This window comes from Trichosurus vulpecula, chromosome 4 (assembly GCF_011100635.1).
Source record: "Trichosurus vulpecula isolate mTriVul1 chromosome 4, mTriVul1.pri, whole genome shotgun sequence".
NCBI classification, from domain to species: domain Eukaryota; kingdom Metazoa; phylum Chordata; class Mammalia; order Diprotodontia; family Phalangeridae; genus Trichosurus; species Trichosurus vulpecula.
The window spans coordinates 186,524,039-186,549,083 of NC_050576.1; the positions used below are offsets into that span (position 1 = coordinate 186,524,039).

The 25,045-nt window shown below is 45.8% G+C and overlaps 1 protein-coding gene across 1 annotated transcript; it reads left to right on the plus strand.

Moving 5' to 3' along the window:
• Positions 1-595: 595 nt before the first annotated feature.
• Positions 596-1,999, plus strand: LOC118845546 (elongin BC and polycomb repressive complex 2 associated protein). The gene has a single exon (XM_036753500.1). The coding sequence runs from the start codon at positions 604-606 to the stop codon at positions 1,834-1,836; it is 1,233 nt and encodes a 410-aa protein (XP_036609395.1). The 5' UTR covers positions 596-603; the 3' UTR covers positions 1,837-1,999.
• Positions 2,000-25,045: the final 23,046 nt, after the last annotated feature.

Genomic DNA, 25,045 nt, shown 5'->3' on the forward strand with positions numbered 1-25,045 from the left:
AAGGGGACTGAGCTGACGTCACGCTTCCAGACCACCCAATCAACTCCCGGCTCGGAGCCCCAGCTCTGGTATTGGGGGAGCCAGGGGGCAGTTCTCTATAACGCGGTCCTCCGGAGCTGGCCGGGAAGAAAGGAGCCCAGCAGAAGGTGCCGCCACCGGGAGCCGAGGACTGGGGGTGCGGGGGAGCCTGGGAACTTCCCCGCCTTACTCTCCAGCGGCTTTGTTTCCCCAGCCTCTGCGCTCCTGGCCTCTCTAGGGGGGCTCCAGCCTGGGCTGGGGTGAAGGCGGCTAGAGGAAGGTTTCCTTCTTCCCCCTTCCGGGGCGTTGCATCATGCCCCGCTCCCCTGACCGGGTGGCTGTCTACGCCAGGACTCGAAGAGGACCCAGGAGTCCGGTGGCCGGGCTGAACGCGTGAGCAGACGAAAGAAAGGGCAAGAAGACGAGTCTCGGAGATTGCTGTGGAGCCGGTGGCGGACGCCCCAAAGAAGAGATCTCCCGTCGAGGGGGGGCAATGTTCTCCTTTTCTGCGGGGCCTTGGGGAAGCGTGGGTACCAGGCCAGTGAGAAAAGGACCCTCTCAGTGGGTGACCCTCCAGGCCTCCCCATGGAGACCCTACGCTCCGCGTCCCGGCCAGCCGTCCAGGCCGCCTCCCGGGTATCTCCGTGCTCCCCTGCACCCCGGAAACCACGCCGGGGTCCCCAAGAATTTTCTCCTCTTTGCCTGCGCGCCCTTGCCTTCTGCGCCCTCGCCAAGCTGCGGGCCCCCCAACTGGGCCTCGTCCGCGGGCTGGAGGGAGTGGCCGGGGACAGTTGTTTGGGGGAGCTGGGGCCGCAAGCGTCAGTTCTCATGGGCCCTCTTTGCGGGGGCAGCCGGGCCCGGGAAAGCCTAAAGTGGCTGCCGGCTAAGGCCGGCACGTCGGCTGGCTATTCTAGCGATTCGGATTCGACTAGAGCCGGCGACTTCTCAGACGGCGAGGACTTGGGCTCCCGAGTGCCGAGTTGCAGCAGCGAGGAGGAGGAAGATCGCGGACAGCCGAGTATTTGCTTTCACAGGGCCGCTCTAGCCTGCCCAGCTCTTCCCCCACTTCGGGATTTCCCGTCTTCTCCTGCCCAATCCACCCCTAGCTTGGTCCCGCAGCTCAATACCTCGTCCATCACCACCGCCATTCTGCCCCGGGCGTCCAGTCCCCGGTTGCTGCCTCCTCCCCTGCTGCCTTCGAACGCCCAGATTGCCCAGCGGGAGCTGGGAGCCCCGAGAGTGGAGTCCCAGCAGTTGCCTCTTAGCCAGAGGGACGAGGTCAAAGCTGCCTCCCCTGAGGACATTTCACCCTCTGTGCCCTCTGAGATCTCAGATCCTAACCCGGAGACTGCTGCAGCCAGTGGAGCGCCAGCCCCCTCGGAGGATCCCCGGAGGGAACATTTCGATCGCCTAATTCGCCAGTCGAAACTTTGGTGTTATGCTAAAGGCTTCGTGCTGGACGGGCCGAGTTTGCGAAGAGTGTCTGACCGTCCAGCCTCGTCCCCAGCGAAAGCCCAGTCTGGGAGACCGGGAAAAAAACGCCGGCGGCCCGTAGCTCCCCAGCGCAACACCCAGGTTCGCCGTCCCCCCGCGTCGCTCCCGACCAAAAGCTCCTTCAGCCTCCTAGCCAGCTTCCCCTGTCCTCCAGCTCTGGTGGTGGGGGAAGACGGGGACCTGAGGCCCGCATCCTCGCTAAGGCTTTGTGGCTCCTCCCGACCGCCCCCGGCCCACCCGCTGTGGAGATGGCAGCTAGGAGGACCCGCCATCCCCGAGCCTCCCAGCCTCAGATTCTGGGGGCGCACACTGGACAGGCTCTGAATGGGGAGCGGTTCCCCACATTCTTTCCTTGAAGCGGGGGAAGTTGCAGGGCTCTGTCCATTTGGAGAGGTGTGCAGAGAGCCCTACATAACACGCTTCCCCAAACTCCTACTCTTCGCTGGGGATCTCCAAGTGTGGCAGGGAGCCTGATGGAATCAAGGTGAAGTACCCAGCTATCTCTTCTACCCCATCCCAGCGACACCTCATCCTCGGGGGAGAGAAAAAGAAGCCGGAACAGGCACGGAGAGCGTAGCTCCAGCTCTGGGCTCTTCTTTCTGTCTTGTAAGGGGGTGGGGTGCGGGGGACTGCCTCGGGAAACCAACTCGGAGTTATTTAAAGGAAAGACCCCAGGGATGAAGAAAACACTTCTGTTCCAGTGAGAGGACAGAATGGGGCGGGGGCTGGAGAAGCAATCTGTAGCTAGAGGTGACGGAAGGGGGATCCTCTCATTACCCTCCTGCAATTCGGGGACTCCTGGCACTTTAACTGCCCGCATCCTTTCCCCTCCCTCTCCTTCCCAGGTTTTTTCTCTTCCTCTAACCCCCCATTGGACAAAAGTAGCAAAACTCTGTAACAGCCAGTTTGGGGAATTGGGAGGCCTATACCTCTTCATCTCCTCCCCTAACCCTCAGCTCGACAATACTGGTGACCCCAACCAGAGAGACCCCTTTTCTTTCCAGCAACCACTCCCTGCCCCCTCCTACATCTGTTTTTTGTTTTTCCCCATCATCGCTGTTTTCCTTTTCCTTTGGGGGATTTCTCAAAGTAGGGGAGGGGGTGGTGATTGCTTGGGAAGCTAGGTCTCCCTCTCCCTCCCCCCCTCCAATCCTGGAGCGTGTGGGGGGGGGGTGTCAAAGGGAATTGGAAAGGATTGGAAAAACAAACTGGGCGGGGGCTAGGCTCTGCTTCTGAAGGGGAGGGGGGAAGCCCCCTCCCTCCCCAATCTGCAGACTTTGAGGAGGGGGTGAGAGGCTGTCTCAGGGAAAGCAATGGATGGATGAAGAAATCAATAAAATCTAGACCAAACGAGTTGCCTTTCGAGCTTCCTATGCACAGGTTTCTCCACTTGGAGCTGGGTGGGAGGTGGGGAGGAGTTTAGACGCAAAAACCGTCCTGGGCCTGTTGGAAGTGATAGAGATCCTTGAGGGTGGGTCAGGCCCAGCCTGGAGTTGGGGTTGGGGGTGGGAGTGGAAGTGGTGGTGAGATGCCGAACCAAGAAGCTCTTGAGGGAGAAAACGGGAGAGACCTTTGCTGGGCAAATTGGGAATAAGTGGTTGATTGTTTCCAAATGCTTGGAATAGTGAAGGTTGGAGGGTGAAGGGAGATCTCATTAAAGCAAACAGAAAAGACCCCTCTGCCTGCTCCCTCAGCCGAGTAGTCAGAGAAGGGCACTTGGGGGTATTTAGCTGGTTGTCAGAGATCTCTTGATGGATCAGAGTAGGGAGGAGCCCAGGGATTAGGTTTGGGGTCAGAGGGTCTATTTACACAGAAAAGGGAAAGTGGAGAGATAAGCCAGACCTGTTCTGTTACACCCCCCCACCTAGTGGGGGCCACTGATCCCCCTGAATTTTACCAGCTAGGAGACGGAGAGAGGAGAATACGGTATTAGAGGCGAGGAAGAACCTACTAAGCCCGTGAGAGAGAATTACCTCCACCTTGGCTCAGGTTGGGATTTTAGCATGGCAGAGGGTAAGGTCTAACTCCATAGATTCAAAATTCTGGGTCCTCAGTCTTGGACTGAGTTTTCACTGATTGACCTTGCTCCTGCTCCAAAGAGCAAATTAGGGGCACCAGTCTTTTTTTTTTTTTTAAAGAAGAAATTGCAAGTTGGGTTCTTTGGTGGCAGTGGGGCAGTTTGTAGTTGAAAGCACCTTTACCCATTTTTCCAGTAGAAGAAACTTGGGAAAGGCTTCCCCACCTCCACTTATGGGTGGGGCAGAGAAAGGACTCTTGGAAAACTACCTTGGGCCACAAAGGGTTTCTTGTTTTTTTTAAAAAAATCTGTGGCTCTTTTCCTCCATTTCTTTTTTGTTGTTGGGGGTGGGCAATGGTTAGGCATAGTTCTCCCTTCAACATCTGGCCCTATGAACCCTAGTGACCTCCTCCTAACCAGCTGTGTTTTGGGGGAGGAGAGATATGGGGTTGTGGGGGTAGAAAAGGAAAACAACCAACTGCTGGTTTTCTTTTGGAATGGCCACCTATGGGGGGGGTAGCTGGTGACAAAGAGGGAAGAGGAATGAGGGAGAAACGGGAAAAGAAGTGATTGAAGAGAATGGGATAGGGGAGAAAAAGAGGTAAGCTGGGGGAGACAAAAGCAGGGGGAATTGGGAGCTAAAGGTGAAGGAATGCTGTTAAGAAAAGGGGAGAAGGAAAGAGAAAGGTGAAGAGGGGTGGGTGGTAGAGGGGGATGGGGGGGGCTAACCTTCTTTCACTTGGTAATGTGGCCTGTGTCACAAAGCTCTCTCGGCCCACCAGAAGTAACAGGAGATGGGGGATGGGAGTGGGGGAAGGGTGGATTAAGGAAAGAAATACTCATTTCAAACCCTCTTTCCTCAGAGGAGCCGAGAGTCAGTCCCATTAATTGGGCTCCTAGGCTCCCTGGAGGAAAAGGGTGGGCAAAGTAAAAGAGATAATGGTGGGGAGGGGAGAGAACTCTATGTGAGTTTTAATACAGCACTACAAATACCTTTCAGTCGGCTTGGGGAGAATCACTGAATGCATTATGGGGCTTGGGAAAGCAGGAAAGGTGTGTGTGTGTATGTGTGTATTTGGGGAGGGTTGTTGGGGGAGGATGGAACATTTCAAACATTGGGGGCCACCAATCTGCTTAAATTCTAACAGCCAAGTGATGGAGTGGAGAAAATCAGATGCTCTCCTGGTAAGACATAGGCTTAAGGCCTTGGATGAGACCGTTTCGTTTTTTTCCCCTAAAAGCTGAGCTCCAACTGTAGGGCCACTCCAAACAGTCACAAACATAATAGCCTAGGAAGAAAGGACTCATAACTCTGTGAAACAATCCCACACCACAGGAGGGACCCGGAGCTGTCCGGCAAGTTCTTTATGTGTGTGTCTATCTGGGTCTTAATGTCACAGCACCTCCGTTAGCATGTGTAGTGAATAAAGCAGCGCTACCGTGAATGTATGCCTGTGTCTACCTCTGGGCGATGGTTTGACTCTTTTTTCATCTCTCTGTCTCTTGGTTTCTGTGTATTATTGTTAGTACATTGTGACTCTCCGTGTCTTTCTCTTAGCCAGGTACCTAAGTGGTGAAGTAGATAAAGAGTGCCAGGCCTTTACTCAGGATGACTTGAGTTCAGATCTTATTGCTGTGTGACCCTGGGCAAGTTACTTAAGTTACTTTACTCAGTTTTTTGTGAAGATCACATGATATAACATAGTAAGTATTGTATGAATGTTAATGAGTTCAAATGTGGCCTCAGGTTCTTATTAGCTTTGTGACCTTGGACAAGTCAACTTAACTTCTGTTCGGCTCAGTTTCCTCCCTTCACTAGAAAATGAGGAGCATAATAGCATCTACCTCCCAGGGTTCTTGTGGGGCTCAAATGAGATAAGATTTGTAAAACGGTCCATAATAGGCACTGCATAAATGCGTATTTCTTTCCCTTTGTCTCCCTGTGTCTGATCTTCTCTTCCTCTGTGTTTCTTGATTTCTGTGCCATCTACAGAAAACGCTTATTGAAAGCTTTCCCTGTGCATTTCTGTCTCTGTCTTTCTGTCTCTTTCTTCTCTCTTTCACCACGGCATTGATATGGACATGTGGCTTTCCATGGCTTTTCTTAGGTGATATCATTTATTCAGCAAGCACTTATTTCTTCATGTTTTCTTTTGTATTCAGAGGCTTTCCCACAATGGGAAGGGAACTACTTGATCAGTCCAGGTCTTTTGCTGCACTATTCTTTCTTTCCTTCCTTGTTTAAAAAAAAAAAAGGGCCCAAGAGTCCCTATCCTGCTTCTCTTCTCTCTCATCCCCACCCTGACATCTCCTGCTGAATACTCAGAGATCTCTCTAGTCAGAGCTGGTCCAACACCTGGCTTCTCTTCCCTTCCCCCTCCTCCTGTTCCCTCCTTTCCTTTAATCCCCCGTCCCCTGGGACCGCTCCCTCTGTCTCAGTGCCCGGGTCTCCCTTGCCTCTTTTTACTTATTTCAGAGTTAAATCCCAGACCAGAGCTCTGGTAGAAATGTACAAAGTCTTATTATCATGATGGGTAACATTGGATTGTGCCTTATCTTTATTTAAAGCACAATGCGCAATTTAGTTTGCTATGAGACGGAGAATTCGGCTTGTAGCTCTGATGTAGTCCTACAGCTGTCCACTAGATGGCAGATTTTCGCCAGAGCCAGATTGCTTGAGAGATGCTGATGCCGGCTCGGATAGCGTTAATCAACCAATATTTACAATATTGAATGTTCACTATTCACACGGCAACTTGCTCTCACCTTCTAGGAGCTCACAATCTAATTGAGGAGTTGAGACATACAGTATCTACTTCAGACTCCATTCGCATGGCAAGTGACTGATCAAGACACTAGCCTCTATGAGCTCTCGCATCTCCATTTATAAAAAGGGAATGGATGCATACTGTGATTGTCAAAGCATCTCCCTCCCACCCCCTCCATCCTCACTCCAGGCTGCATGTTTGAGATGCACACTAATTTGCTACATAAATACATCAATGGTTTCAAGTGGTAGAAATTTGTGAGTCTGGGCACTCTGCTAGAAGTGGGACAAAGTTTGTCAAGGCTGTGGCCAGGCAGGAGGTTGAATTCAATGACTTCTTGAGGTTCATTCCACCTGTCAGGTCAATTTTCGTAGTTAGGTTCCAGTGTGTTTGATCAGAGACTGAAGTAGAAATCATCTGCTCAGAGTGAATGGTTGGCACCCTACTCTCCTAATCTGTTCCTTGTTCTCTGTCATTTGTCTGTCTCTTCGTCCTCTTGTTTGTCATACACCCCTCTTTCTGCAATACACCTTCCCCTTGCTGCTGTCCCTCACTCTCTTCCTCTCTCTGGCCTCCAGTTTCTCTCCTCTCTGTTCCAGTCTCTTTCTTCTCTCTATTTCAGTCTCCCTTTTATCGGTTCCTGAGTTTCTGCACTCAATCCCCTTTTCCTTCTGTCTCTGTTTCTCTCTCTCTCTCTCTCTCTCTCTCTCTCTCTCTCTCTCTCTCTCTCGCACCCCTCTTTGTCCCCCCTCTGTCTGTGACCCTCCTCCCTTTCTCTCTGCCTCCCCTCTCCCTCTTTTCCTCCCTCCCTTCCTCCTCTGTCTCTCCCCCCTACAGTTTCCTCTTTCTCTCTGTCTCATTTTTTGTCTCTCCTTTCTTTGACCTTCTTTCTTCTCTCTATACCAGTTTTTTTTTTCTCTCTTTCCATCAGTTATCCTTTGTATCTAAACATTGATCTTCTTTCTCTCTGGTCCCCATCTTTTTTCCCCTTTGTTCTTCAGTCTTACTTCCCTTTCTGTTCTCTTCCTTTCCTTTTTTCCCCCTCAGCCTCTTCTCTTTCTATCACAATTTTCTCTCCTCTTTATTCTTTGTTCTTCTCTCTGGCCTTCAGTCTCTCTTCTCTCTCTGGCTCAGTCTCTTTCCTTCCTCTCTCACTCAGTCTCTCTTTGTGTTTGTCCCTTAGAATCCCCTCTTTTTGACCCCTAATTTCCTTTCCCCTCTGTCCTTTATTCCACCTTCCCTCTTTGTTCCACTCCTTTCTCTGTCCTTCAGTCTTTCTTCTTTCTATCATACAATTTCCCTTCTCCTCTATTCCTTACTCTCCTCTATTCCTTACTCTCCTCTTTTCTCTGACCCTTAATTTCTCCCCTCTCTATTCTAGACTCTTTCCTCAGTCTCCCCTTTTATCTGTTCTTCAGGCTCCTCTCTTAATCTCCCTTTCCTTCTGTCCTTCAGTTTCCCTCTCTCTACCCTCATCTTTTTCTTCCCTCTCTTCTCTCTAGACCTGCTTCTTCCCTTTCCCCCTTGCTTCTCTTCCTTATCTCTCTCTATTTTTGTCTCTCAGAATCTCCTCTACACCTCAGCTGCTCTTTTCTTCCATCCCTCAGTTTCCTTTTCTTTCTCTTTCCTGCTGTCTTTCCTCTCATATTCTCAACCCCAATCTTCTCTCTGGCCTTCAGTCTTTCTCCTTTTTTTGTCACGCAATTTATCCTTTCTTTGGTCTCTTAACCTCCTTCTCTCTCTCTAGACGGCAATCTCTTTTCTTTCCTTCTGACTTCCAGTTTTTTATACTTCTCTGTCTCATTCTCTATCCTTTCTCTATCCTAGTCTCTTTCCTTCCTCTCTCCCTCAGTCCCCCTTTTCATCTGTCCCTTAGTCTCTTCTCTCTCTGTCCTTTCTGCTCCCTTTCCCTCTGTCCCTCAGTTTTCCATCACCTCTGCCTGCCTCTAAGTCTTATCTCCTTTATCTGTTCCTCATTGTCATTCCTTTGTCTTTCTGTTATCTCCTCTTCTCTCCATCCCTCACTTCTTTCTCAGTCTCCTAGTTTATTTCTTGTCTCTGTCTTTCCTCTGAATCTCCTCCTTCCTTCTCTCCCTCAGTCTCACCTTCTCTTTTTCCCCCTCTCCCTTGGTCTTGTCCTCTCCCTGCCTTTTTATATACTGCTCTGTCTTCCTTTCTTCCTCTTAGTCTGTATTTTAATTTCTTTCCCTGTGCTAAAATGCTTCCTGGGGATGGGATGAGATGGGATACTGGAATAGGGATGGATGGTTTACAGTGGGAGGAGCTCAAAGGCTTGGTGTGTTTCTTTTCCTTGTCAGTAGTCAGCAACAGGCATAATAAAGCACCACCGAAATGAGTTGTCATGGAAACAGGAGGGAAAACCTCCCCCTCCCCCCCAATCTCCCACTCTGTGAGATACAGTGGAAATCTTTGGGGAGATAGCCCCCTCGTAATTCCATAAGGGGATATAAGGAGTAGGAAGGAGAATGAGACTCTGAGATTGTACTGGGATTTGGGAATATTCCTTGTGTTTCCCATTATTTAGGGCTCTGTGTCCTCAGAGGCCTGAGAAGTGCTGGGCCCCAGCCTTGAGGGAGAATGACAGGCATTTTCTGATGTTCAAATGTATTTCAGTGTTTTTGGGGATGGGGAGGAGGGCTGATGGAGAGGGGTGGCTCAAGAGAGTGAGCTGCCTCCAGAGAGGAATTGAATGTCTGTGTAAATGTCTCAGTTGTGTAAGCTGTTGTGTATGTGTTTGTGAGTGTGTGTACCTACATCTGTGTGTATTTGCAAAGGGAAGTGTCTCGGGGAACAGCTGAGTGAGTGTGTGTTCATTTGTGAGTGTGTGTGTGTTTGCACGTGTCCTTTCTGCATTAAGGTGGAATCTAGGTCAGCACCCAGAGAGGTTTGGGGGAATTAAGTATCCCATCATCAGTTCTTCAGCACTGACAGGAGAGGGAGAGATTTGAAGAAGAGCGCTTGGGCCCTTCCAGAAGCCTCTGCTGCTGACCAGAGTATCTGTAGGGTTCCTCCAACAATGGAGGAAGACATCAGGAATGGATTAGTTAAGGTATGGAGGGAGGAAAGGGGAGCCAGAGCAACAGGCAGCTGAGGGGGTGCGCCACCCACCCCCACTAGAGGGCAGCCAGTCTCTAGGGATGGCTATTTATGGTTCCCCCATCTTCACCCCTCGAGAAGAGCCGCTATTCACGGGGCTCCCTTGCTGTGGCCGGCTCAGAATAGGACAGAGCCTAATGCCCACCCCTGAGCCTCTGTTGGCCTTCTGGTCCAGGTGGTAGTTAGATGACATAATGAATAGAGTGCTGACTTGGGAGTCCTGAAGAACAGAATTTGACTCCTGCTTCAGACCCTAGTGCTGTGACTCTGGGCAATTACTCAACATCTTTCAGCCTCAGGGCCTCATCAGTAACATGGGGGTGATAATAGCACCCACATCACAAGGTTGTGAGACTCAAATGAGATAATTTTTGCAAAGTGCTTTGCAAATCTTAAAGCACCCTATGATAACAACAATAAGAGCTAGCATTTAGATGGCACTTTAAGGTTTGAAAAAAACGTTTTACAAATATTATCTTGGGGCAGCTAGGTGGCGCAGTGAGTCAGGAGGACCTGAGTTCAAATCCAACCTCAGACACTTGATACACTTACTAGCTGTGTGACTTTGGGTGAGTCACTTAACCCCAATTGCCCTGCCTTCCCCCCTGCAACACCGCCCCCCCCAAAAAAATATTGTCTCATTTGATCCTCATGATAAACTCGGGGAGGTGATTGCTAGTGTTGAAGAAATGAGGCAAACAGGGTTAAGTGACTTGTCCAGGGTCACACCTCTAAATGTCTAAGGTGGGATTTGAACTCGAGTCTTTCTGAATTCAGTGGTTAGCTGTGGTGGTGGTGGAGAAGGAGAAGGAGAAAGAAGGAGAAAGAAAGGAAGAAAGAAAGGAAGAGAAAGAAAAAGAATCCCAGTTCATTCCCTTTCAAGGCACCGGGAAATGTCAGTGAAAGCAGTTGCAGGAGGAGAAAGCAAATTTCTTTTCCATCCAGCTGAGCCCAGCTGGAGGGTGGGTGAGGGATATCTGAGGAGGACCACATGTCTGAAACTGGAAGGTGTGTGTGTGTGTGTGTGTGTGTGTGTGGCACTCTGGGGGGGGCGGGGCACAAAGAAGCCCTTCTCTTCACTATTGTTGTTCCAGCAGAATCCTATAGCGTCCCCAACTCCCTCTGTTTCTCTTTTGCTGCCATCTTGGAGAACAGGAAGGAGGGACAGTTTCTCAGATTCACCTTTGGTTAGGTAGGAAGTTGGAAGATTCCCTGGTGAGATGGGGAGGGTGTTGGTGTGGTCTCTATCTTGTCTCCATTCCTTGCGGGTGTGATAAGCAAATTGGGAGCAAGTCACATAGATGAGGCCTTCTCAGAGGTCAATGGGGCCTGTCCTTGGGGTCTAATGGGGAACCTTTCTCTTTGCTTTCCCTTTTCCTAGTCATAGCCCAAGGATGTTCTGGTATCACATGGAGTGTATGTTGGAAGGTTTATGGTGTACAGGAGAGAAAGACTGGGAGGGGGTGCAGTACTAAGTCAGGATTAGTGAGGGCAGGCAAAAGAAAGCTTCATTCTTTTGGGGATCTAGTTTCTGGTGTCCTTCCTTTCTGGTCAGGGAGAGGTTGACTCATTCATCTTCCATATCTGATCTCTGGATCTTTGGTCCTAATTAGGGGTGGAGTTGGGGGAGGGACATCTGAGATATCGCTGACCCACTCAGAAGGACAGGATGAATGGGTATGGGGGCTTGAGAACAGCAAATTCTGCTCAAGTTGGATGCCAGCCCCCAATCCCCTACCAGGCAGGAATGGTTTTCTTGCTTGTACCCGGGCCCTGTGCCCACTCTGCCTTCCGCTTCCCACCTCCTCCTTCTCATCAGCTGCAGCAGCAGCACCTTCTCTTGGAGCCAACCCTGGGCCTAGCCAAGTTCTACTCAGCCTACAGCTATCATGCTCACAGCAGCCCCAGCCTCCTCCTAGCTCCCATGAGCCCCTGCCCACTGTCCTTAATCCAGGACCTGCCCTTTGTCTATTCTGACTTCTATAGTCCATCAGCTTCTCTGGGGGAGTCTGTTGGATTTTGGTGGGGGGTCTACCATGGGATAAGGGATTTGTGTTTCCGATGGGGAAACTGAGATAGAGGGGCCAGTCCGGAATCCATTTGTGGGTTCCCTCTGGGTCGATACCTCCACTGAGGAGTTTCTCTGGGCCTTGAACCTTATCTCATTGAATCTCTCTGTGTAAGGCTTCAGTTGGGGTGGGAGTAGGAATTTTATTTGTCTCGGCCAACTCTGTATGGTCTGTCCCTGCTTGGGCCCACTCTGGGTTCAGGGGCCCCTCTGTATGCTCCTTACCTCTTCTCCCCCATTTCCCACATTTTCTCATTTTCTTACGTCTCCCCTGTCTCTGCTGTCCTTGGGGTCTCTTCTAATTTTGTTCCCCTCTGTTTCTTCCTGGCCTCCAGTCCCCGGTATCCCTGTAGACTTCTCTTCTTTCCCCAACTTAAAATAGAACTCCCCCTTTCTCTGGTGGTATCCCCACAGAGTTTTGTCTCAAGGCAAAGACTCCTTTCTTTCTTCCTAGCACCTGATAGGAACCCAGCTCTGCTTAAGCTCATTCCAGCCCAGCTTCCTCCCGGAGGCTTGTGGCTTTTCTCTTTCCAGGAGTTGTCTCCCCATTCCTTTGTGGATCCAATCCATTTCTTTAAAAAAAATCAATTCGATTTTATTTTCAGGTCTGAATTCTCTCCCTCCCCCTTCACCTCCCCATCCACTGAGAAAGCAAGAAAGCCAGTCAGTTTTAATATCCTACTATTCCTGTTCTTTATATTATATATATATATACACACACACAATGACTTTCCTATATATAACATATGTATATCTAAGTGTCTATATAGATAAATATCTCTGTGTGTGTGTGTGTGTGTGTGTGTGTGTACATACACACACATATATCTCACCATCCCCCTCATCATCGTGCTTCACGTTTTTTTTAGGGTCTGATCACACAGTCTGTCGCTTCTTGAGGCAATGTCTCAATTTGCATGTTTAATATTTCATCTAAAAGTAAGCTCCTGATCCCCCAGTAGTATTGGGAAGGAGGATATCTGTTCCACTTATTGGTTTGCCTGCCAAGTGGGTAGGCAGGTAAAAGAGGTGAGGATAGGGTCACCTTATTGTCTTGGGTCTGGCCTCAGAGCTTCTTCTTGGCCTCTGGGAGAGGTCTAACAGCATGGGAAATTATGTATGGTTCCTGCTTTCCCCCTTCTCCCCCTCTTCCTATGCAGTGGATAGAGCACTGTGCTTGGATCAGGAACACTTGCGTTTGAATCTGCCTCAGACCCTTACTAGCTGAGCAATCCTGGGCAAGTAGTTTGCCTCTGTTTGCCTCAGTTTCCTAGTAATAGCACGCACCTCACAGGGTTGATGTGAGGATCAAATGAAATATTATTTATAAAAAATCACATTGCCTAGACCATAATAAGTGCTATAAAAATGTTTATTCTCTCTCCCCGCCCTTTTACTAAAACACAGAGAAGGTGAACCACTTCCTTATATTCACACGGCAAATGGCTGAGAGAGTTAAGATTCAGATGTGCCATTTTTGGTTTATCTATTCAGTAGGCTTCCCCTGCCTTTTGCTCCTCAAACTCTTCCAACTAACCCCAAGAATTTGGGATTTTCTATCAGTTAGGTCAGAATTTTTTTTTTAAGAAAAAGAAAAAGAGGCAGAAGGAAAAAAAATCAGCAAAACTGATCAATATGTCAAAAAAAGTCTGAAAATATATGCAATGTTCCCCATTCCCCACCCCCATGGACCTCCCATCTCTGCAAAGGAGTTGGGGGTATTGTCTTCTTAAATTTCTTCTTTGAAGTCATGTTTGTTCTTTGTAATTCTGTAGCCAAAAGTGACCTCCTTTGTCAATAAATCCAACAGCAATTTTTATTTCCTGTTCTCAGCTTCCTCCATCACTCTGCATCATCTGAAATGATTGGTCACTTCTGTGCCTGGATTTTGGTGCTTCAACCCTCACCTCTCTGACCATCCCTTCTCTGTCTCCTTTGCTGAGTTTTTTTCACCCTCCCCTCACTCTCTAAATGGGGGTATTCTCCAGGGTTCCATACTTGGCCCTTTTCTGTCTCCTCTGATACTTTTTTTCTATCTTGGCTTAATTTCTCACCTATACGTGCCTAGTACGTAGTAGTCACTTAATACACACTTGCTGATTAATTGAGTTCCAAATCCAAGTGAAATACCTTCACTTTCAACCCCTCTCAATTCATCTTTTATTTCCAACTGCCTTCTCTATATCTTCCCCTAAAAGTCCCACTAAATTTCTTAAGTTGGCCTGTCCAAACTAGGACTTATCTTCCAAAATCTGACTCTATCCTTAAAATCTTTATTTCTGTTGATGGTAACAACTATCCTCTTAGGAGAACTACAGTGAAGATTTTTTTCACTGACAAAAAATCATTTTGGGAGGGAAGGGTCATCAAAGAACATTTTTTCTATGAGTGTAGTTATGCCTGCAGAGGGGTGCAGCCCAACCCCAAGCCTTCCTACGGGGAGGGAGAAGCCAGAGGGAGGAAATTGGCATTGGGGAGGAAAGCACTATTTGCCCTTGTTAGTTACTTTCCTTCCTCTTAGTCATAAGGTCATAGATTTAGAGTCATCCAGGATGTTGGACCGCCTTTTATCAGGTAGCACCATGGATAAGGAATTGTTCCTGGTGGCAGGAAGTCCTGAGTTCAAATTTGACCTCAGGCACTTATTAGCTATGTGATCTTGGGCAAGTCACTTAACCTCAGTTTTTTCAACTGCAAAATGGGGATAATAATAGCACCCACCTTGCAAGGTTGTCATAAGAATGAAATATTTGTAAAGTGCCTGGCACATAGCAGTTGCTTATTAAATCCTATTACCCTTCCTCTGGTCTAATCGACCCTGTTTGTCCATTTTACCAATGAGGATACTGAGACCCAGGGAGATTAAGGAGCCAGATCTCTTACCCTCTTGAATCCTTGGATACCTCTATGACCTTTCCCCTCCCTCTTTACCACCCTAATCCAGTAATCTGCCACGTCCTGTTGACCCTGCCGTCATCCTGTCTCTGATATCTGTCCTCTCCTTTTCACTTCCACTTTAGCTAAGCTCAGGACAGGCCTTTATCTTTTCTTGCTTGGCTTGCTTTAAGGACCTCAGAAAGATCTTGCCTTCAGTTTCTTTTCTCTCCATGCTTCAGACTGCATGCCAAGTAATCATCCCAATACACCACTCTTTTCAATCACTTCTCTGTTAAAAATCTTTAGTGGCACCTCATTAGTTACAAAATAAAGCATAAACTCCTGACCTTATCATTCAAGGCTCTTGATGTGGCTTCAAACTATCTTTGTGGTCCTATTCTCCTCAATATAATTTCTCTTTGGGTTAAAATGGCCTAATTTCTGCCCCTGCCCCTGACCATGTTCATTCTGTCTTCTTCAGTTTCCCCACTCCTCAAGCCACGTGGGGATTGGTCTCTACCCCAATCCACAACCTGAAGTCCCCACCTTCCTTCAAGGTCCAACTCATGTGCTACCTCCTCCACCTTATTTGTCTGGTCCCTTTCCCATCTTGCTAAACATGTTAGAGCACTGGGTCCGGAGTCAAGAAGCTCTGAATTCAAATCCTGCCTCATACACTTACTAGCTGTGTGATCCTGGAACAGGTTATTTAACCTCTGTAGGCCTCAATTTCCTTCAACTTCAAAATAGGGATTATAACCACCTACTTCAAGGGTTATTGTGAAGGTCAAGTGAGATAATATCAGTAAAGTGCTCAATACATAGTAGGCATTTAATAAATGCATCTTCCCTTCCCTCCATTTCTCATAGCACCTTGTTGGACCTCTACATGTAGTAAAATATAGGTACCACTGAATTTGGAGTCAGAAGACCTGGGTTCAAATTCCAATTCTTTCATTTCTAGTATAACTGTAGCTGGATACATAAAGCATTTATTAAGTACTCACTATATGCCGGACACTGGGGATACCATTACAAGCAAACAAGACAGTCCTTAAGGACCTTTCTGTCTAATGGAAGAAGACAAAACACAAAGGGGTGATGGAAAGTAGGGATGTGTGCAGAGTAGGGAGGCTGCTGGTAAGCAGAGAGCTCAGGAAGTGAGTTGAGCTGGATAGGAAGATCTTAGGCAAGTTATCTTAGCTCTTTGGGTTTTAGCTTCTCTTTTGTGAGACAAAGGCTTAGACTAGATGGCATCTTAAGTCAGGGGGACCTTCAGACTCTAGGTCCTCACGTGTGGCCCTCTAGGTCCTCAAGCACAGCACTTTGACTGAATCCAAACTTCAAGGTTTGGATATCTATTTCCTGAGGGCAGAGATTATGTTATTTTTCATCTGTGTATCTCCCAGTGTCTTGCCCATAGTAGATATTTAATAAAAATTTGTCACATTGAACAGTAGATAAAGGACCAACAGAAATAAGGAGGACTGTTCTTCAGTGGGTGGGGAAGAGGGAGAAGGCAGAAGAATGAGGACAGTATCCTCTGTCTCTGGAACTTTTGAATGATCCTGTTGCTGGGTGGTAATGGTGGTAGGCAGGGTCTTTGCTCTAGTAGCAGATGGAAAAAATATATAAGATGGGATGTTTGATAGGAAAGGGGGGGCAAGAGTAAGAGACACAAGGCTGGGGGAAGTCTGTGCCCGGGAGACAGACACAGTTCTTTCATTCCAGCTTCTGGAGGGGATAAAATGCCTAATTGTGAGTAGCTCTGAGGGGCCTGGAGGTCAAAGGGAGATGGGACAGACCCATATACTCTCCCCCCACCAATTCCCCCAAGAGAACAAGATCCCTACACATCCCTCTGGTGACTGGAGGGAGGCCAGCACAGAGAGAGTTTCTCTAAGAGAGTCAGGACTTGGGAGTTTTCCCCTGGGATCCCTCCCATCCCAAGGGCCATTTGGGTATTGTGGGTTTTGTTTTTTTTCAGGCCTGGAATTCAAAGGTCAGCTTTAGGGTGGGAAGGATTTAGATGCCCCCGATTGGACTCTGACGGCTCCCTATATAATATAGCAGAATAGAGGGGGCATTTGGTCTATCCTTCAGCCTCCAGGTAAAATAGCCCCCTATCCCAGCTTAAATCAAATCAAGGAGGGTTGTCTTCCCTGATCTGCTCCTGTGAGAAGCAATCTCAGTTTTCTCATTACACTTTTGTTTTAAACTCACCTAGTGGCACCTATGTGGTTCAGTACACAGAGAACCAGGCCTGGAGTCAGAAAGACTCATTTTCCTGAGTTCGAATCTGGCCTCAAACACTTACTAACTGTGTGACTCTGGGCAAATAACAACCCTCTTTGCCTCAGTTTCCATATCTGTAAAATGAACTGGAGAAGGAAATGGTAAACCACTCCAATATCTTTGCCAAGAAAATCCCAAACGGGGTCACAAAGGGTCAGATGTGACTCAACAACAAATAGCATTTATATTCAATTTTTAATTTGAAACACCTGTGGAAAAACCACCTATGTGTATATCGTATGACACTTGGTTCACTCTTTGTGGACTCTGCAGTGTAAAAGTAGCCCACATTAGTTCAGGGGCATCTTTCCCTAACCTTGTAGATTATCGGTGTATGAATAGTTCATCCAACAAAGGTAGTATCTATGCTGTCCACCAGGTGGCACACTATTTGAGCCATCAACCAAGTGATTTCCCCAGAGTATCTCTGGCCTGCGTGTGAGAGAGAGCTCCCTCCTCTGCAGTGCCCTGGTGATCCTTCAGTAGCTGAGCTCTTTAAAACTTATGGCATCTAGGTTCTAAATTTAAACTAGGAGGTTTTATTGGATATTGCTCAAAAATACTTTAAAAACAGGAAATCTGTGGCTCTCTTCTCAATCAACAATCCCCACATCCACAGAACACAGGCACTCAACGTACCATAGTCACGTAGTTTATTAGACATTGCAAAAATGGAAGAGAGAATGTTAAGCACTTTGGAGTTAAGCACATAGAGTCCTCTGCCCTAACCATCTCCCCAAAGTCCTCCTAATTACCATTTCCATTTTTCAGGTGTTCCGTGGGGATTTCTGAGCTATACTTGCTTACAGATGGTAGAGAGGGAATAAGGAGGAAAAGATATGTTTCCAAAAACCCTCTTCTGGGCCAAAGACTTTAAAAGAGGGGAGGCAGGGGAAGTATGGGAATGGGAATAAGTGCCCTTCAACTATCTACTCTGCCCTCTCTAATCCACTGGGATTCTCCATAGTGGGCAGCCTTCAGCAACTGAAACATCTTCTTGACCCAGTTTCTGCTTCTGCTCCTGGGGTTGGATTCTCCCTATCATTGATCTCAGCGGTGGTCTTGGCTCTTCCACTGAAGGTTCCAGTTACCACAGAGGGAAACTGTGGAAACATGTACTGCCTGTGTGGTGGGCAGCTGCTGGTAGTTGTCCTAACTTCAGGTATGAGGGTGGCACCAGTGACCTGTAACAAGCGAGGGGTTATCCAAGGAAAGGTATATTTAGTTTGTAAAGATATAGTTGTCCAATGCAGGGCAAGGATATGATTCCAGCTGATTGTCTAGCCCTCCCGGTGGTTGCCCTTGTTCCTTCGAGTGCGGGAGCAGTGACAGGGGATATGCAAATAGTACAAAGTGAAAGATCCATATTTTACTTAAAAATACGTTTTTGATGTCTTTTGTCTTTACATTACAGTCATTTCTTTAAAAAAAAAACCCGAACCTCATTATATCCATAGTGAGCCCTCCCTTGTGCAGAAAAAAAATAATTGGGCAAAAAAAAAAATCAGATATGATGAAAGCATTTGACAGCGCTCTGCTCTAACAGTCTCTTCCTTCTCAATGGCTTTTTAATTACTTAGACCTCAACTTCCTTTTGATTTACATTGTTATACTCATTACTTACATTGTTCTAATGGTTATTCTTAATTTGCTGTGGTTGTTCAGTCATGTCCCGACTCTTCATGACCCTGTTTGGGGTTTTCTTGGCGAAGATAATAGAGCGGTTTGCGATTTCTTTCTCCGGCTCATTTTACAGATGAGGAAACTGAGGCAAACAGGGTTAAGTGACTTGCCCAAGGCCACACAACTAGTAAATGAGGCCAGATTTGAACCCACAAATTCCAAGACCAGGACTCTATCCGCTGCACCACCTAGCTATCCCCCATGCTTACTTTACCATGTGGGAATTCACACAAATTTTTTCTATTTGTCTGAATTCTTCATACTCATGCTTAATATTCCATTCCATTCATATATCATAGTTTTTTCCAACCATTTTCCAACCAACCAATCAACAGATAAATCAATAAGCATTTATTAATCATTTACTGTGTGTTGGGCACGGGGAATATAGAGGCAAAAATGAAGCAATCTCTACCCTTGAGGAACTTAAATTTTACAGAGGGAAACAGTGTGTGTGTGTGTGTGTATGTAAACTATATAGAAACTAAAAGACAATTTTGGTGAGGAAACACTAGCAGTGCAGGGGAACTGGAAAAGCTCATGAAAAAAATGATATTTGAACAGAGCATTGGAGGAAGTGAAGGATTCTAAGAGGCAGAGGTGATGAGGGAAGCATTCTCAGGAATGGGAGATAAAGGCTCAACGATAGGAGACAGAGTATTGTGTGTGAAGGATGCTACTGAGATACACCTACTTTGTTTCCAGTTCTTTGCTACTATAAATAACGTTGTAATGAATATCTTGGTCTACATTGGACATTTGTCTCTCTCTTTGATGTCTTTAGTATATATGCCCAAGTATAGGGTCACTGGGTCAAATGATCAGGACAGTCTAATGGCTTTTCTTGCGTAATTCCAAATTGATATCCAGAACCGCTGGATGGGCTGGACTGATTCACAGCTCCACCAACAGTGCATTATTATGCTTGTCTTCCATATCGCCTCCAACATTTACTCTTTTTTTAATGTGTGTTAATTTTTTTATTAGTAAATTTATTTATTTTTAGTTTTCGATATTCACTTCCATGAGTTTTAAATTTTGTCCCCCTCCCTTCCCCCTCCCTCCCCAAGATGGCCTGCCATCTGATATAGGCTCTCTATATACATTCCTATTAAACATATTTTCACATTAGTCACAACATTTACTTTTGTAGCTTTTTGTTATCTTTGCCACTTTGCTTGGTTGAGGTGAACCCTTAAAATTGTTTTAATTTGCATTTCTCTTACTATTAGTGATTTGAAGCATGTTTTCAAATGGTTACTTATAGTTGGTGATTTTTCTTTTGAAAACTTCATATCCTTTGACCACTACTCTACTGGCTCTTGGTATGATGTATTTGTGTCAATTCCCTATATATCTCAGTGGTGGTGGTTGTTATTCATACCTTCATTCATTCATTTCAGTTGTGTCTGACTCTTCATGACTCCATTTGGTTGTTTTTTTTTAAAGATACTGTAATGGTTTGCCATTTCCTTCTCTACCTGTTTTCATACAGATGAGGAAACTGAGGCAAACAGCATTAAGTGACCTGCCCAGGGTCATACAGCTAGTAAGTGTCTGAGGTCAGATTTGAACTCAGGTCTTCCTGAGTCCAGATCTGGCACTCTATTCACTGTGCTACCTAGCTGCCCATATATCTTGGTTATATGACTTCTATCAGTGATATTTGTTGCAACTATTACTCCATTCTATGGATTCTTTTCTTATTCTGTCAAATGATTTTTGTTCATGCAAAGACCTTTAAATTTTATATGATAAAAATCTATTTTTTCTCTTATGATTTCCTCTGTCTCTCATTTGGTTAAGCATTCTGCCTTGAGCCATAGTTGTGGAAGATATTTCCTCTTGTTCTCTCACATATCTTTATGACGTTATCTTCTATATTTAGGTTGGATGTCAGTTTCAGCTTATTGTGGTGTAAAATGGTGGTCTAGACTGAATTTCCCCTGTACTGCTTTCCAGTTTTCCCAGCAGTTCTTGTAAAAAACAGAGTGCTTACCCTAGTAATTTGGGTTCTCGGGTTTATTAAACACTGAACTGTTATTTTTGATTGAGTTTATTTCCTGCTTATCTAGTCAATTCCATAAGTCTCCTTTTAAAGAGTCAGTACTGAATAGTTCTGATGATTACAGCTTTATAATATAATTTGAGGGCTCGTAAAATGCTATTCTCTCTTCATTTGTGCTGTTATCTTATGATTTCCCTTGAGATGCTAGACCTTTTGTTCTTCCAAATGAATTATTATTGTTTTGCCTCATTTTATGACATATCTCCTAGAAAACTTTAGTATGGCTCTAAATGTGTAAATTAATCTAAACAGCGTTATCGTGGCATGGCCCATCCATGAACACTAAATAGTTCTCCAATTATTTGTCTTTGTTTAATTAAAGTGTTTTGTATTTATATAAATCTTATATGCAGCTTAGTAGGTTAGCTTTAAGATATGTTATACATTTTGAAGTTATCTCGAATGGAATTCCTTCTTCCTAGTTTTTTTCCCTGAATATTCTAGATAGAACTGCTAGTGATTTTGTGAATTTATTTTGTATTCTGCTACCTTACTGAAGTTATTAATCATCCCAATTAGTTCTTTCAGTGATTCCCTGAGGTTTTCTAAGTACACCATCATGTCATCTGCAAAGAGGAATAATTTGGTCTCCTCTTCACTGATAGCTATACCCTTTATTTTTGCTTTGGTTTTCCTGTATTATTGTTACTGCTAGCATTTCTAGAATGAAGTCAACTAATAGTGAGGAGAGGGGGGTATCCCTCTTTTACTCTTGTTTGTACTGGAAGAGGCACCACATTTAGGGAGCTAAATACAACACAATTTGTGGAAGAAAAGAGCTCTAAAAATAGGGGGACCAGGAAGGCCTTCCCTTAGGAGGTAAAACTTGAGTTGAGCCTTGTAGGCAATTGGGGTTAAGTGACTTACCCAGGGTCACACAGCTAGTAAGTGTCTGGGGCTGGATTTGAACTCAGGTCCTCCTGACTCCAGGATTGGTGTTCTATCCACTGTGCCGCCTAGCTGTCCCCAGCATTGTAGGAAGTTAAGGACTGTAAGACAGAGGTAAGAAGGGTGGTGTCAGCTATTATTATCCACACCAAAGAAATGACAGATCCTTGAAACATTGAAATAACCAAGGTTAAGCTGTATGTGTTACACTGACTGCTGAGTACCTCAAATGGACAGTAACAAACAGAGGATATCATTTTCCCACTTTGCCCAGGGCACATAAATGTTTTGACTGGACTCTTCATTCCAATAAGCCCTGAGGCTATCACTGTATTACAGCACAATATAAGCTCATAGGATTTAGGACCCGGAAGGACTTTAGAGATCATTTAGTCCAACCTGATTATTTTACAGATGGGGAAACTGAGGTACTGCCAGAGAATGAAAATGATTTCTTTATCTTTCCAGACTTATTTCCTCCCCTTCATCCTCTCTCTACAGTTCACCCAAACTGTCCTACATTTTGTGTCTTACACAGGGCATTCCATCTCCTGTTTCAGGTTGTCCACCAAGCCTACAAGATACTTTTTTCCTCACTGCCGTTTCTTAGAGTCCCTAGCTTCCTTCAAAGCTCAGCTCAAATGCAACACCTACAACCTCTCACCCCCCCATACCCCCTGAAGAACAGATACCTGTCCCCCAGAAATTACCCTGTATCTACTTTGAATCTATTTATAAGCAGCTAGAGTAGCATGGTGGATGGAATTCTGGACCTGGAGGCCAGATTTTAAATTTTGCCTTTGACATTGACTAGGCGCTTGACCCTGAGCTTGACCACTTAACTTCTTATTATTGTACATGTGCATATTATTTCTCCTAGCTGACTGTAAGCTTCTTGAAGGTAGGAATGGTCCTTTCTTTTTTGGTCTTTGTATCCCCAATGGCTACTGTAATGCTTGGCATGCAGTAGGTAATTAATAAATACTCGTTGGTTGGTTTATTGCTTAATTGCCCAAGGGCGCACAGGTCGTAAATGGCAGAACCAGGATTCCACTTAGGTCCTCCGACTTTACATGCATTATTATTTTCACCATTCCACACTACCTCTCAATAACGGAGGTAGTTAAGGACAAACCTGAATCACTGAGAAAAGGTTAAATGATGTTCTATTTAGGAACGCAGGCAAGGAAGTGTGTCATGCATTTTAGAAAGGTTTTCACTAAAAACCATCGAAATGCCTAGTTTGGATCCTTAAAGGTACAAGGCTTCAGCTATGCAGACAACTGCTCTCAGAAATAATTTCTCAAGATCGTTGATTGAGAACTTGAAGGGATCTTGGCATCCTACTTGAGGTCTAAAGAGGGCAAGTAGATTTCTTGAAAGCTGAAGGAGAGTTAGCAGAAGATCCAGTTTTGAAAATTTGAACCCAGCTTTTCTGACTCCCAATGCAAGGTTCTTGCCCCAAGGGCCCACGAAGCTGTCATTTTATTCCAGTTGCTCAGAGTCTCTCCCATACGAGCCTGCGAACTTCTAAAGGGCAAAGGAGTATGTTGTATATCTTAATATCCAATACCCAGGACAACAGGAGAGTGTCATGTTTTAATTCAATAAAGAACTACAATTAGTTTTTCCGTATCTTGGGGATTAAGGTGCGGTATCCCCCCCACCCCTCCACAATCTGGAAAACTTTTGTAAAATTTTTTGGCACTCTCTTTGTACTAGAAAAATTGTCTGAATTATGGTATCAAAAGATAAAAGATGTTCATGTTATACAATACGATACATATATTTTACGCATTTCTGAGTTTCTAAACTTTTTCTGTGTCATCTGCTGGTCTTCTCATGTTGTCTGTAGCTTCTGCAAAACTCCTCCAAAATTCTCATGTAATTTCTTATGCTGACACACATATCGAAACCGAGATGGGGAAAGTCGAGATGTGGAAGGGATAACTGTACTTTGTGCTTAGGTGTGTTGGGTATTATGCAGAAAGTAGGTGCCTAGTGAATCAACTAATCAATTAATTGCACAAAGTGACACTCCCATGTTAATAGGAATAATAGCATGCATTTACAGAGTGCCTAAATATGATCTCATTTGATTCTCACAAATGTTAGGGCATCCACTTGTTAATAGGATTAATTAAATGGGATCAATTAAAGAATCTAGAAGAGAAGGGGAGGGCCTGAAGGTGGGACATGATACTTTTAAAGAGGATTCTTTTCCTAGCCACTGAGGTCCCTTCAAACTCTGAAACTGATTCTGTGATTCCAGGCCACTGAGTACCATCGTCTTTGGCCAGGGATTACTTGGCAGCTATTGTTACCCAGGTTTTAGTAGTGGGCCCTTGCTAATCATCTGAGAGGCAAATTTGGAGAACTCTTCCCAAAAGTGCCTGAGCTGTTGACTGAAAAATAACAGATGCTTATTTGCAAGGCACTTTACATCTCATTTGCATGCTATTTTGAATTTCATTTGCATGTTGCTCCCTTGAAGTTTGAGCAGACAATCACTTAACCCTTATTCCTCCCCACGTACCCCTCCCACTCTCCCTCCCACCCCTGGAAACTTTCTGCCCCTGGCTTTCTATTTCTAGTGCCCTCTAAGGATCTGTTTAATCCTGATCACTCAATTGAGCCCCAATTCAATCAATTAATAAGCATTTTTTTTAGCGCCTACTATGTGTCAGGTACTATTCTAGGCACTGGGTTTACAAATATAGCAAATGAAATAATCCCCACAGGAGTTATATTCTAAAAGGGGAGACAACAAGGACATGGATAGGTCAAACAGGGCGCTGGTCAATAGGGCCCAGTCCTTCAAGCATGCACAGGGTGCTCTGCTTGCTGTCAGGCCATGCAGAGGGTTTGGTGAGCTTCTTTCTGGGAATGTGGAATGGAAGACCTTGCTCTCCACTTTAGACCAAGTGCAAGTATTCTGTGACTATCTTCTGTCTCCATGATGACAGAAAGCCATAATGACAATTAGCTGCTGAGCTAGAACTTTTTGTACTTATGAAAGCCTCCATTTCAATGTCTTCGTTGGTGGTGAGCCTCCCAGTGGGGAAAGGGAGCTTTGACTGCCATATATCCTCCCTACAGGGGCCTCCATATGGTTTGTGAACTTGTGGCCTTGATGTGTCTTCCATCCTTGTTATGTTTCTTCTTTCCCGATTTTAGGTAAAGGTGCAGTGGAGACTGAATGACCTTTTGAGCCTCAAAATACTGGAGTCAATGGGGAGGATTCGACAGAGGTCCTGTGATGGGAAGCCATGGAGGAGACTGCTGTAGCCTTTGAAGCTGAGCTGGGTGAGGAATCAGGGCAGCTACAAGGAGCCACCTGTGAAACCCAACCCAATGGTGAATCAACCCAGCAGCTGAGACAAGCAAGGGAATGGCTGTTGCCTCAAGAGTGAACTCTGTGAAAGGAATGTTTCTAATTACCACTCTCCCAGGGACCAAAGTGTTGGGAAGGAGAGAGGTAACAAGCATTTTATTAAGTACTAGTATGGACCAGGCACTGGGCTAAGCACTTTACATATATTACCTCATTTGACCCTCACAATAACTGTTTGAGTTGGTGTTATTATTATCCCCATTTTATAGCTGAGGAAACTGAGGCAGGCAGAGTTTAAATGACTTGCCCAGGGTCACACAATATTGAGGCAAATTTATACTCAGATCTTCCTGACTCTAGGTTCAACCCTATCCACTAAACCACCTTGTTGCTCCAGGAGGGGAGAGCGTGAGCTCAT

Excerpts from the sequence above, each read along its gene's own strand:
- LOC118845546 (XM_036753500.1), top strand. The coding sequence starts at position 604 with ATGGAGACCCTACGCTCCGCGTCCCGGCCAGCCGTCCAGGCCGCCTCC.